Here is a 13,198-nt window from a genome sequence, read left to right on the forward strand (position 1 = left end):
TCAAGTCCTTAAAAAAGATGTTTGTTTGGAAAATAAGTTTGTCATTCAAAAAGCATCTTAATGCGTATGCTAACGATGCTGCTCATTTCATGAAATATGTGACTAGAAATTTGTTTCGTTATAACAGTTTACCCTCGAAGGGAAAAACAATTACATTTGAGTAGTTCATCTTTTGATAGTGTTCATAATACTTTCCGGCTGAAAGCATTTACACTTGTGATGTTATTTGGTGCTAAAGTATCCACCATGTGTGGTGTTTTTTAAAAATCCCTCCCTGAGACAGTGGAGTTTCCACTGTCACCTGTGTTGGACCCGGCCTGCCATCGCTGACCGAGTTCACTTTGATGTTACTGTATCGTGTTTCACGGGTAACATTATATGAATCGGTATTTCCTCTCAGTGAAGTAGGTGTTCAGTCAAGTTTGAACTACAGTCGCAGTGGAAGTACTCAGATCTTTCTTTGACTAAAGTCATCAAGTAAATGTAGTAAAAAGTACATTCCGAGATGCAATGGGATAGAAGTATAAAGTAGCATAGAACGGAAATACGGTTTAAAGTACAAGTACATCAAAATTGTACTAAGTGGTTACTTGAGTAAATGTAGCATAGTTTCATTATGATCTATTTTTAGCTGTGTATTATAATAACTGAGCACTCATAAATCATTAAGTTTAATCATAACCCATTATAAAGTTTTATAATGACTATTAGGATCGTAGTGTATTATCATTCATCATTTATCATTGTACTTGAACTAACTTATAATCATAACTGTGACTATAAGGCATTATAAAAAGATAATAATGTAATACAACTATTCCCATAGTTGTAATACATTGTAATACATTATATTCACATACGTCATTTTCACAGCAGATTATTTTGGTAGTTGTTTGTCTGCAGTTTTTCTGTTTGGAATGAAGTCTCTCTCTTTCTATACTGTATCGTGCTTGTAAAAGTAACTTTTATTCCCAACAGCCCTCTTGTTTAAAAACTGCAGCATGAATCAATGGCAAAGTTGCTTCTTGGTCCCATTTAACAACATTGCTGTGAGAAGGAAGTTATCTTTGTGGTTTTTGTTCATAAATAGTGTGAATAAGCAAAGTGATATCACACATTTAAAGGTCATGTGTGTGTATGGTCGCCTGCTCTGTGTGTCTGCGTGTGTTTGTGTGTGTGTGTCTGTGTGTGTGTGTGTGTGCATGTGTTTTTGTGTGTGTGTGTGTGTGTGTGTGTGTCTGTGTGAGTGTGTGAGTGTGTGTGTGTGTGTGTGTGTGTGTGTGTGAGTGTGTGTGTGTGAGTGTGTGTGTGAGTGTGTCTGTGTGAGTGTGTGTGAGTGCTTATTTGCATCTTTAATGCCAGAGCAGTGCGGTGGGATGTCTGTTGCACTCTACTGATCTGGACAGAAAACGTGCAAAAATGAAGTTTTACAATGTTCTGCAATCGTGTTCTGCCATGACACGACGCTGCATGGCAGAACACGATTGCTTTAGTGTTCAGTGACACGAATTGGCAATTTTTTTGTGTCGCTCAGGACGAAAACTATGCCAAAAGAATGTCAATTAAGATCCTTTTTCCTCTTATTAGAGTTTCACAATTTTGAATTATATAAACCCAGAGACTTAAAGGCAGAGTAGGAAATTTGGAAAAACCACAGAGATTTTGAACGCATCACCGAACCAAAAAAGTCCCACCCCCTTTGTTCAGATCGCTGTTTAAAGCCGCTCCCCAGAACGCCAAACAAGTGCCACAATCAGGAAGTCAGCGTTGACAGACAGGCAGGCCGTCTAATTATTTTCTCCAGCTCAACTTTATTGATTGGACGGGGTTTTTACAGTCCTTCCACGGCTACAGATGACATTTTTTTAATGTCTGAGCATTTAATGTATTCATTGCTATCGGTATGTTACGAGGATTTCAAGTAATATAACAAAGTGTTTCTGAATAGAATCACCTACTCAACCTTTAACAGTCTCTTAGAGTTAATTAAAACCGTTTCAACATGAATGGCAGTGAAGTTGATACTTTTCCTAGATTACATTCTGCATGCAGGTCTTTTACTTGAAACTAAAAAGTATTTTAGTTTTGTTGACTCAAAAAGATATAGTTCTTCCACAACTGTCAATGACAAACTGTTTATGTGTTTTTATGTGTTCAGGCACGTAACAAGCAAAATGGAGAGCTGGCAGCCATCAAGGTCATCAAGATGGAACCAGGTGAGAAGTTTCCTTTGATGTTCATCATTTTAAGATGAAATTGAAATCCCTGGACAAAGGTAATGAGCGTATTTACAGCCAAGGTACTTGTACTTGTACTGAGTCTTTTCTTTTCATTGCACTTTCTACTTGTTGAATTTAATTTGAATTGCCAACATGTGTTAATTGTTCTATAGATATACACTTCTATTACACTACATCTCAAGAGGGAATTATTGTACTTTTCACTCCAAAACATTAATAGGAATGACAGGACAGGAAGGGAATGAAAAACCTGAAAAAGTAACTTAAGCTGTCAGACAAATGTAGTGGAGTAAAAACTACAAGATCGGAGATGTAATGGAGGAGAAGTAGAAAGCTGCATAAAATGGAAATACTCAAGTAAAATACAAGTACCTCAAATATGTATTTTAGTTCAGTACATTAAATGTGTTAAATTCCATCACTGCCTGAAGCTATTTATGATATTATAGCCTCTTATACTTTTAGCTTTTGAGGTGTTACTATGCTCACTGGGCAGGAATATTTCATTATGAGTAGAACGTATATAGCAACTGCTGCTCTACCTGTATACATTATGTTCATGTCTTTTGTCCACAGCCACTTATAATAAACTCACAAAACAGGAGCTACATGTCATCAAGACTTGGTTGTGCAACCGTCCCAAATAAACAGCTAAAAGCATGCAGTCACTGACGGTGTGTAACGTGATGAAAATAGTAAAAGTGTGTCCTCTTTCTGTCTGGCTCCACAGAGGACGATTTTTCTATCATCCAGCAGGAAATCGTCATCGTGAAGGGCTGCAAGCATCCCAACATAGTGGCTTATTATGGCAGCTACATACGGTGAGCTGTGTGTCTCTGTGCTTCCTCCCTCACTCATCTCAGATACAGAAGTTAACTCGTCTTCTGTCTGCAGAGCCAATAAACTGTGGATCTGTATGGAGTTCTGTGGAGGAGGCTCCCTGCAGGATATCTACCATGGTGAGTGGGTGTGTGGGGTGAGTGTGTGGGTGTGTAAGTATGAGTACAAGATTAATGTTCTATTGGTGCACGTGTGTGTGTGTGTGTGTGTGTGTGTGTGTGTGTGTAGTACTTTGCTGGACGTTATTACGCAGCATTTCTAGTTAATTCATAGCAGGTCATCACATATTCTGGGAAGCAACAAAAGCTGTGCACTCACATGTGAAGTAAAGTCAAGAAAAACAAAAGCATTTAGTGGTTAAGATGATAATGGAAACTCAACTCAATCGAAGGAGCGATGTTGCTGTGTGTGTGTGTGTGTGTGTGTGTGTGTGTGTGTGTTGTAATATATATGTATATTCCTGGGATCCTGTGAACAAGCCCAGAGTGCCTGAAAATAATCATCTATGCATTGTGAGCAGGTGTCTGTGTACGTTTTATAATGAGCAATGTGTATTAGTCAAATTTAGATTAAATTAGCTGTAGGTTTGTATTGAGTGTCACAGCAAACATATTTGGCTTTATTTCTATTCCGAAGTCAATTGAGGGCGAGGTGGTCAAGTCTGTGTTCCTGTCAGCTGTTATTTCCTCATTAGAGGTTAATAAAACTCTGTCAAGATTTGAGGTTAATTTATCTAGATTTGTGAGAGTTATATCATTAATTATTTTTTGGAAGGTTTAAGTGGGTTATAAGATATATTATGGTTTAATTATGGACTTAAGTTGTAGATATTCTAAAAACTGTTGTTTCCTAAATCCGCACTTCTCTACAAGGTCTTTGAAGTTGAACTGATTGTTGTGGAATAGATGGAGAAGGTGTGTTATGATACCACTCTAAAAAATGCTCATAGATGTGAATGTGACTGTGAATGGCTGTCTGTCTCTACAGCCCTGTGATAGACTGGCGACCTGTACAGGGTGCATCCTGCCTTCACCCGATTTCTTTTGTCTGGGGTCCAAATGAAAACGTCCTCAGTTCTGATATGCTAAACAGCACTCATCCACATCACTTTTAATTACACACATTATTATTACAAGTCAATTGTGTTCCACAGTGACTGGTCCTCTGTCTGAGCCACAGATCGCCTACATCTGCAGGGAGATGCTGCAGGTAAACTGATGATTAAAAACTAACTTTCACTCATAAAACCCAAATAATGGGAAACTGTTGATTATAATCTTCAAGACTCAAAACGCATGTTTACCATCTGTTTTGGTCCCTTTATTCTTTGTTTTCTCCTCATGGCTAAAGTGTGTTTAATAGGTGAAATTAATAAGTAAAAGCTTTTATTTTGGTGTCAAATTTTTTGTTTTTGACATTTTTGATGCTCACAATGTGTGTGTGTGTGTGTGTGTGTGTGTGTGTGTGTGTGTGTGTGTGTGTGTGTGTGTGTGTGTGTGTGTGTGTGTGTGTGTGTGTGTGTGTGTGTGTGACCAGGGTCTGGACTACCTACATGCACAGAAGAAAATCCACAGAGACATCAAGGTGACCTTTCTGTTTACTTGTATTTCGTTCTTATTTGTGATAAAAGCACTTAGTTTACAAAAGTAGCATACACATTCTCTCCGGGTTCTCCGCCTTCCTCCCACAGTCCAAACATGCAGGATGGGGATAGGTTAATTGATGAGTCTAAATGTCCCGTAGGTGTGAATGTGAGTGTGAATGGTTGTTTGTCTCTACATGTCAGCCCTGCGATGGACTGGCGTCCTGTCCAGGGTGAACCCTGCCTTCACCCAATGATAGCCTGGATCAGCTCCAGCCTCGTGACCCTGAATACAGGATAAGCGGTAGACGATGGATGGATGTGGTATGTGTGTATCGTGGTTTGAATGCAAGACTTGCATTGACTAACTGAAGCAGCAGAAAATGACACATTGAGCTCACTAACTCGATGAACCACGATGCTGAACATGAAACATGAACAGGTTTTCCATTCTGCGTGGGTTCATTCAGAGTGTTCAAAGCAGCGTGAGACCAGGTTTTTTTTCTGGTTGTGTCTGTGTTGATGTTCCTCTTGCCTCTTTTTTCCTCCAGGGCGCCAACATCCTCCTCAACGATCAGGGCGAGGTCAGGCTGGGTAGGTAGATGTTTGCTCCGTCTGCTCTGCTCTTTGCCGCCATGGTTAAGATGAGTCACTCGCTGCACGGGTGACGGCTTAACAAGTCTCTGCTGTCTTGTTGGGTGTTAGTTTAGGATTCAAATGGGCCTCTGCAGACTTTCCCACCAGTTGAGAATTTATTTTGTGGTGCTCTGAATCTAACTCTGAAAAATGTTTTATTCAAAAGCAATTGTAGTTCATTTTTCTGATATGATTTTCCCATAAATCCACCACATTGGCTGACAATTTCAACCAGAAAGGAAGGAATAATCTAGTTGGGTTGGATTTTCCTTTATGTATTGAAACCATTATTAAAAATGTATTGAATAACAATTATAACCTTTCCTTTAAAAAAACAAAACAGGGTTTATGCACTGGAGATACGTATCAGTGCTTGAAATTTGCATGAAACTCTCTACATATCTCTACATATAAAGACTTCAGAAACCTGTCTTGTTAAGTGTATTTTTTAGTCAAATTGAGTGAGATGTTATTGTGGTTATTATTCATATTATATATATTCACATTATTCATTTTTGTTCCTCTGTTGTGTAGCTGACTTTGGAATCTCAGCTCAGATCACTGCCACTCTGGCCCGGCGGATGTCCTTCATCGGGACGCCATATTGGTGAGGTCAAAATCCAGAGCTCCTTCTCTGTAGCTTTCAATCTCACAGGTCCCGTACTCACCTGAATCTGGACTTTTAGGGACAAAGTAACTGCAGGTGCTAGGAGCAGCTTCCTCTTCTTTCACCTCTATCCATTTTCCCAGTGATATCACTTGTTGCTGTTTCTCTCCTGTCCTCAGGATGGCGCCAGAGGTGGCAGCAGTGGAGCTTAAAGGCGGCTACAACGAACTCTGTGACGTCTGGTCTGTGGGCATCACAGCCATCGAGCTGGCAGAGTTACAGCCGCCACTGTTTGATGTCCACCCATTACGGTAATGGCAAAGACGCACGCATGCACACACACACACACACACACACACACACACACGCACACACACACACACACACACACACAGGCCTGTGTAAATCTATATGACATTCATGCACGTTAATACAGATTCTTGACTGTGTTCTTTTTCCCTGCAGAGTCCTGTTTCTCATGTCCAAGAGCGGCTACCAGCCTCCTAAACTAAAGGACAAGTCAAAATGGTAAATACCAATGCATTACATTTAATCATTAAATAATGCAAAGCAAATAACGCAAGCTGTTTCTGTAGGTCTTGCATTTATATTTCCAGCTGTGAACAGATATGTTTTAGTGTTTGTTTACACATATGGAATATTTAAGTCTGAAGACGGTCAGATGAAGAAACCTTGAGAATGTAAACAATAACATGATTAAAGCATTTTAATATGAATGCAATCACCCATTAGGTATTTATAGATTCACTGAGCTCTTTTCGTTAGTGTCATGCTACAAACGTATCTCCTGTGTGCAGGTCCTCCATGTTTTATAACTTCGTGAAGTCCATGTTGGTGAGGAACCCCAAGAAGAGACCCAGCGCCTCCAAGATGCTCTCAGTCAGTACTGCTCACATGCTGCATGCCACTATTAAGCACGATATTGTCACGAGGGACAGTTGGAAAGAGACTTTACACGACTGAGACTGGCTATGATCATTTTATCACAACAATGAATGGACTGACAGTCACTGAAGAGAGTGATCACATGAACCTGCAGCTTCCCTCAGCTTTATTTCTAGTTTCAGCTCCTTATTTATCAGCAGCAAACAGCAGACAGACACAGTTAGAGACCAGCTGGTGAACATAGTGGAGCTTTTAGCAGCTGAGGAGGCAGATATTTGGGGGTGGAGACCTAAAACAGAGCTAAAAGACAGAGAACATTGGGCTTTTGTTCATTAGGTGACACAAACAAAGACTGCTGATGAATTATCGTGCTGCTCTGTAACTGCTTGATGTGTTAATTAAATGCTGTTTGTTACAAGTTTTAAGTTGTCTCATTTTCAAAGCAACTGTTGACCACAACTCAGTCTTCTTGTATTAAAAACCTACTGACTGCCTTCAGGTCTCAGTCAGCCTCAGTTTGGGCTTCCTGTCAGCTTTTTCTTTACTTGATCTGGACTGGGCAGGTCCTCATCATCACACTCCTGCTGACTCACCTGCCTATCTCTCCATCTTCTGCTCCCTGTGCCTCCTCTCTGCAGAACCCGTTTTTGACCCAGCAGTGCCTGAACCGGTCGCTGACCCTGGACCTGCTGGAGAAGTATCGCAACCCTGAGAAACTGAAGTCCTGCCCGGTGACAGAAGACGAAGAGATGGAGGTCCAGATTCTTTTTAACATCTTTATTTGATAAACCTAGACTAAGCTTTTAATAGATATTAACAGTCTGGTCATGATTCCACCTTAATGTATTTATTATGGATGAGGCAAAAGGTATTTAATGCATTATATTAATTCATTACTTTTTTCTCTTTTGCTTAAAGCTTTTGATGTGTTTAACTCGAATTTACACCTTAAAATTAAACCTTAACGAATACCCTCATAGAATGAACCCTATGTTTTCTTGTTCATTTAAGGTGGCACTGCCTGGATCCTTGAAGAGAATCCAGTCTATCAACAAACACAACCGAGCAGAGAGGACGAGCTCTGATATTAGCTGTAAGAAAACACTCTCTTTAACTACGAAGAACCTCATTTTGATGTATTATGTCAGATTTGTCAGATATGTCAGGAAGTTTGAAGACATTTGCTAAAATAGATGTATGGTTTGACAAAGTCACCATTAAAAACGTTGTTTTCAGGTCAACAGCGTAATGATACATGACAGCAAAACAGGAAAATGTACTTTTATCTGCTGAAGAGAATAAAAGTATATACAATTTACGAGTGGTGGAAGAAGTACTCGGATCTAAATGAGTACTTTCTTTTCATTGCTTCTGTTTATTGGATGATGACAATGCTGGTGAAAGAATACACATTTATTCTGCTCTTGTTTGAGTTTCATTGGATCGATGAAATGAAATGTAATCCTGAATTGAGTCATTGTGTCAAATTGTTTTGCTTGTGTTCACTCAGTGGAACAGATTTACACTCGGAGGCCAATGAAAAACGAATCTCCGAACACAACGGTAAGTTTAGGACACATCTGATGACATCACCGCCATTACCATACAACACACACACACACACACACACACACACACACACACACACACACACATTTGTCTGGGTCATAATTAATCACTTTAAGCGGATGATTGTTACAACTTTTTCATTCTTTATGCAGATCACCACCTGATTCAAATACACTATAATTCAGTGCAGCACTCTATATGAAATGTTACACATACAGTAACAGCAGAAATGTGAATAGGCTTCTAAGCCACAGCTTATTTTTCTAAAATAAAAAGTGGCCCATCACTGTCTAACATAACAATATAATATATCAGTTTTTTCCATATGATGTCACGTATGAAAAACCCCCCAAATGAACAACTTGATTACTGTTAGCAAATGGTTTAAAGAGCTTTGCATAAGAGTGATTCTGTCCCGAACTTGTGTTTGATCACAGTTTTGAAAATAATTATTAAAAATATTCTAAATGATAAATTATTAATGTAATGTAAGTCCTATAATAACTGTAGAACTGACAATAACCAATTATTTTGCAGAAGAATTTCAGCACTCAAATATGTGTACGTGTGCTTTTGAGTGCGTAGATTCTGTTCTTACCTGAGAACAAATCCCAAATAAGAAAACAGGAGCGAAAGTCTTTGTGAAAACTGTCGAAGTGGGTTTAAACAAGCAACAAAGAATGAAGCCCGTCCGCTGTCACCTCTTTCACAAATATTGTGTTTTCCACAGTTACGACCTTCACCGGGATCCACCGGCAGCAGCAGGAGTCCAGTGAGGTAAGAGACGGATCACAGACCCGCATTTAAAACCTGAAACATCTGACTTCAATATTGAACTTGTCCTTTCTGTCTCAGGGATCCGGACACAGACTCGGACGACGACTACGATGATGTGGACATGTACGGAAACATCACAACCATGTTTCACTAAATAGCTGTAGAATAGATGATCGTATGAAAAATCTCCAGTGGTGGAAGAAGTACTTCAGTAACTGTAACAATACTACAGCGTCAAAATACACTCTTACAAATTAAAGTCCCACATTTCAAATCAAGTAAAAGTTCAATATCAGAATATTCTTGCCAGCAGTAAATGTACTCATTCTGCAGTATGACCCATTTAGGATTCCGATATATAATTTATCACCAGATTATTATTATTGACGCATTCATGTGTTCATAACTCAGTGTTAAAGATGGGGATCATTTGAATAACATTATATCCCGCTGGGTAGTTTAATCTAATTTAGTAGTTAACTGATCAAATAAATGAAGTAGTTATATTTAGTACAATAGTTACATTTTGCCATAGAAAATGTTGTTATTTAGTCAGCGGTCAAGTGTTTTTCTCTTGATATCATTGAAATCGATGGCATTGACAGGTTTTCTCTCTTTATTTTGTGCTCCTCAGCCCGACGATGCAAGCCACCGGGTAAGTCTGAATGAGCACGAACTCAAATGTGTGTATTAATGTGTATTTATATCATTACCACGTTGAAGCAACTCTCTCTGTCCACCAACAGTCTCATAATGCCGGATTATGAAACTCCACCTCCGCTCCCTCCAAAGGTGATTGTTGATATAGTACTGAATCTATACATGAAATGTGGTTTCATGTCTGTTTATTGCGCTGCCATGGCTGTGTATTTGAGGCCGAAACCTTCTTTTCTATGTGTTTTACTATTAGAGATGATGTTTCTGGATTAATGTTACTGCTGCATTACTGTGTATGTTGCATGTTTTAACTCCTTTACATACTGTTGGCTAGTTTAATCTACATCAATGCATCATATTCTAAAAAATCATGTATTTGTTATAAAAGAGGAACACTTCATCCTTCAGTTTACCAAGACATGGAGATACGTGGTTTTCACTGGACAGAAAGGGAATAAAGTAAAGCTGTCAGACAAATGTAGTGGAGTAAAAACAGTTCAGTATTGTAGTGGTGGAAGTAGAAAGTAGCATAAAATGAAAGTACCTGAAGTTAAGTAAAGTTCTTCTAGTAAATGTTGTTAAATTCCACCATATGATAGATATTTGACTAATGATCTGTAGTTAATTATCGTGATCATACTACTGTTTGATGTATGCAGCATCAAGATAGAGCTCATGCATTACTGACTGCATGTACTTATACACCTGCAGAAGTAGTTGATATAGCAGCGGTGCAGTGTAACACACGTTTAGCTTCCTGGAACAACCCAAACCTCTTCCTGCTTGGGTGTGAGATAAGAGGCGGTTGGTACCGGTCGCTCACCATGTCGGCCTGTTTCCGTGTGTGCAGCCCAAAGCTCGGACCAGCTCAGAGGAAAGCGTGGCGGGGGAGGATGAGCGGACGAGGAAGCCCTGCTCTCTGTACGCCCCCACCCCTCTCATCAGGACCTCCAGCGGGACGCAGGTGCGACCGACGCCCCAACCCCGATCCTCAAGACACTCAGGTGAGCTGCCTCACTGGACTCCAGTGTGTATTATCATACACACAATGTAGTACTCAAATGTGTTTGTGTGCTTTTGGTAACGCCGGTAACAACCGCCAGTGGTCCGTCTGTCCGGCCGAGGAACGCCTGGAGGGAAGTTTTTCATATTATACAAACCTCTACCTGGACTCAAGGTTGAGCTGATGAGATTTTGGAGGTCAAAGGTCACTGTGACCTCACATGACGTGATTTTGGTCCTATAGGATTCATATGTTAATTATGACAATTTCACGCAAATGTCTGACAGGATTTAAACTAAACTGTTTAGTAAACGAGGCGCTAATTGTAGTTTTAAATTTAAGTTTGATCCTCCAGCAGGACTGAGCTTTTCTGTTTTATATCTTTTCATAACTGGTGGAATTTACATTTTTGCAATTACTGTACGTACATATGTAGTATTTCTTTTTTGTGCTACTTTCTACTTCTCCTCCACTACATCTTAGAGGTACATCTGGTACTTTGTACTCCACTACATCTGTCTGACTGATTAGGATACTCTTCAGATTACATATTTTCACCCCCTCCTGTCCAGTGAAAATCACGTACCTTAACTGACATTCTAATGAACGTTGAGTACTTTAACTTCTGATATTTTAAGTACATTTAGCTGAAATACTTACGTACTTTTACTTCAGTAAGGTTTTGAATGCAGGACTTTTACTTTAAATATTGAACTTCAATATTGAAATGTATTCCAATGAAACCATTTCAAAATCCAACTGGATAACAAGAAAACATAATTTGGGTATAATTATGTCATGCATAATATTTGATGCGTATCTAAATGAGATAATACTTTACAGACAGTACGTAAAATGTCGTAAAATTCAAAATGCTCCATCTTGAATATCGATATACAATTCCTGATTGACCTCTTCTTTATTTTATTTATTTATTTATTTGTCAGACACAATAGTTTAGAAACAAATGATTGAACAAGTTTGTGTGTGTGTGTGTGTGTGTGTGTGTGTGTGTGTGTGTGTGTGTGTGTGTGTGTGTGTGTGTGTGTGTGTGTGTGTGTGTGTGTGTGTGTGTGTGCGCGCGTACCAGACCCTGCCTCCTTGCCTGTCTGGTCCATTGACAACCCGGCAGACCTCCTTCCCCCTGAGCTCCCCCCTAAAGGCATACGTAGACGGCGACCTCCATCAAAGGTAACAACACTGTGCCTGTACACCAGTGGTGGAAGTACATTTACTCAAGTACTTGTACTTTACTTGAGTATTTATTGGTAGTATTTTATCTCATGGGACATTATACTTCTACTACACTACACCTCAGAGATGAATGTTGTACTTTCACTTTATAAATTTAGACTTTAACACAAAACATATGAAGTTTATAAAAGATGATGTTTTGGAAACTTCTCAACGGTTTATTCCCCCACAGCTGAAGTAGATTAGTATGATTATTAGTCGATGACATTATTGACAGAAAATTAAGTAAATAATCAAGTTCCAGCTACTCAAATGTGAGAATTACCTGCTTTTTTCTTTAGTAATGTTAATGTGCTAGATATAATGTTGAGGTTTGGACTTAACAAACATTGTTAAGTTGTCACTCATTTTCACTATTTTTACAAACCAGATGGAGAAAATAATCAGCACATTAATCCATAATGAAAATAATAATTAGTTAATAGTTCAAAATTAGCTCCAGCTCAACAAACTACAACAGTAAACTCCTGCTTTTACATTATTGCTGATAATAATCTCATGCTGAAATCTACAACGGTGGAACCGTCACCGTTTAATACTTCCTTGGATAATAAAGTCTTTTCATGACACTCGTCTTCTCTCCTTCCTTTCCGTTGTCAGGACCCTGTCGAGTGTGTCAGCCCCGTCATGAAGAAACCTCCAGTAAGTTTGAAGTCTGTGTCTGATGTCTCACATTTAAGCTCAGCACGCTCAATATGTATAAATAACTTAAGATTGTGATCATTTTTAACAATGCGTTTTTGCCTTTTTAACTACATTTCATACATACATGATTATATTAATACCTTGCACCTTATAAAATATTTCATCCCATGTTCCATCATAATTTACCATATGTAAGTATGTCACCTCTCTATAAGTAATAGTCTATAATATCAACATTACGTTTGTATAAATACAACACTAAGTGCCATTACTTATTACTCACTTAGCTGCTTTCAATCACACTGCTGTCACTTTACCTCGTATGTGTTTATTTGTAGATAAAGCAAGTTAACTTCTCTCTCTCCAGGTTTACTTTAAAAAGATCTTCCATGGCTGCCCTCTGAAAATAAACTGCTCCACGACGTGGGAAAACCCAGCTAACAAAGGTTGTATCAACTGTCCAATAAAACTCACAGTAAATC

The 13,198-nt window shown here is 38.9% G+C and overlaps 1 protein-coding gene across 2 annotated transcripts in view; it reads left to right on the forward strand.

Annotated features, from left to right (window-relative positions):
• The window catches only part of map4k1 (mitogen-activated protein kinase kinase kinase kinase 1), a 32,551-nt gene that overhangs the window by 11,777 nt on the left and 7,576 nt on the right, over window positions 1-13,198 (forward strand). For both annotated transcript variants that reach the window (XM_084019551.1, XM_084019550.1), the window contains exons 2-22: window positions 2,159-2,216; window positions 2,971-3,061; window positions 3,135-3,199; window positions 4,234-4,289; window positions 4,617-4,664; window positions 5,214-5,256; window positions 5,833-5,905; window positions 6,085-6,216; window positions 6,371-6,433; window positions 6,724-6,805; window positions 7,450-7,566; window positions 7,823-7,904; window positions 8,322-8,374; window positions 9,111-9,157; window positions 9,236-9,280; window positions 9,792-9,812; window positions 9,904-9,949; window positions 10,665-10,818; window positions 11,908-12,008; window positions 12,672-12,713; window positions 13,084-13,162. In XM_084019551.1, the coding sequence (XP_083875677.1) occupies window positions 2,159-2,216; window positions 2,971-3,061; window positions 3,135-3,199; window positions 4,234-4,289; window positions 4,617-4,664; window positions 5,214-5,256; window positions 5,833-5,905; window positions 6,085-6,216; window positions 6,371-6,433; window positions 6,724-6,805; window positions 7,450-7,566; window positions 7,823-7,904; window positions 8,322-8,374; window positions 9,111-9,157; window positions 9,236-9,280; window positions 9,792-9,812; window positions 9,904-9,949; window positions 10,665-10,818; window positions 11,908-12,008; window positions 12,672-12,713; window positions 13,084-13,162 (1,498 nt within the window). The remainder of the gene's footprint in view (window positions 1-2,158; window positions 2,217-2,970; window positions 3,062-3,134; window positions 3,200-4,233; window positions 4,290-4,616; window positions 4,665-5,213; window positions 5,257-5,832; window positions 5,906-6,084; window positions 6,217-6,370; window positions 6,434-6,723; window positions 6,806-7,449; window positions 7,567-7,822; window positions 7,905-8,321; window positions 8,375-9,110; window positions 9,158-9,235; window positions 9,281-9,791; window positions 9,813-9,903; window positions 9,950-10,664; window positions 10,819-11,907; window positions 12,009-12,671; window positions 12,714-13,083; window positions 13,163-13,198) is intronic.

The sequence above is a fragment of the Eutrigla gurnardus genome (assembly GCF_963514095.1).
Source record: "Eutrigla gurnardus genome assembly, chromosome: 10".
NCBI classification, from domain to species: Eukaryota; Metazoa; Chordata; class Actinopteri; order Perciformes; family Triglidae; genus Eutrigla; species Eutrigla gurnardus.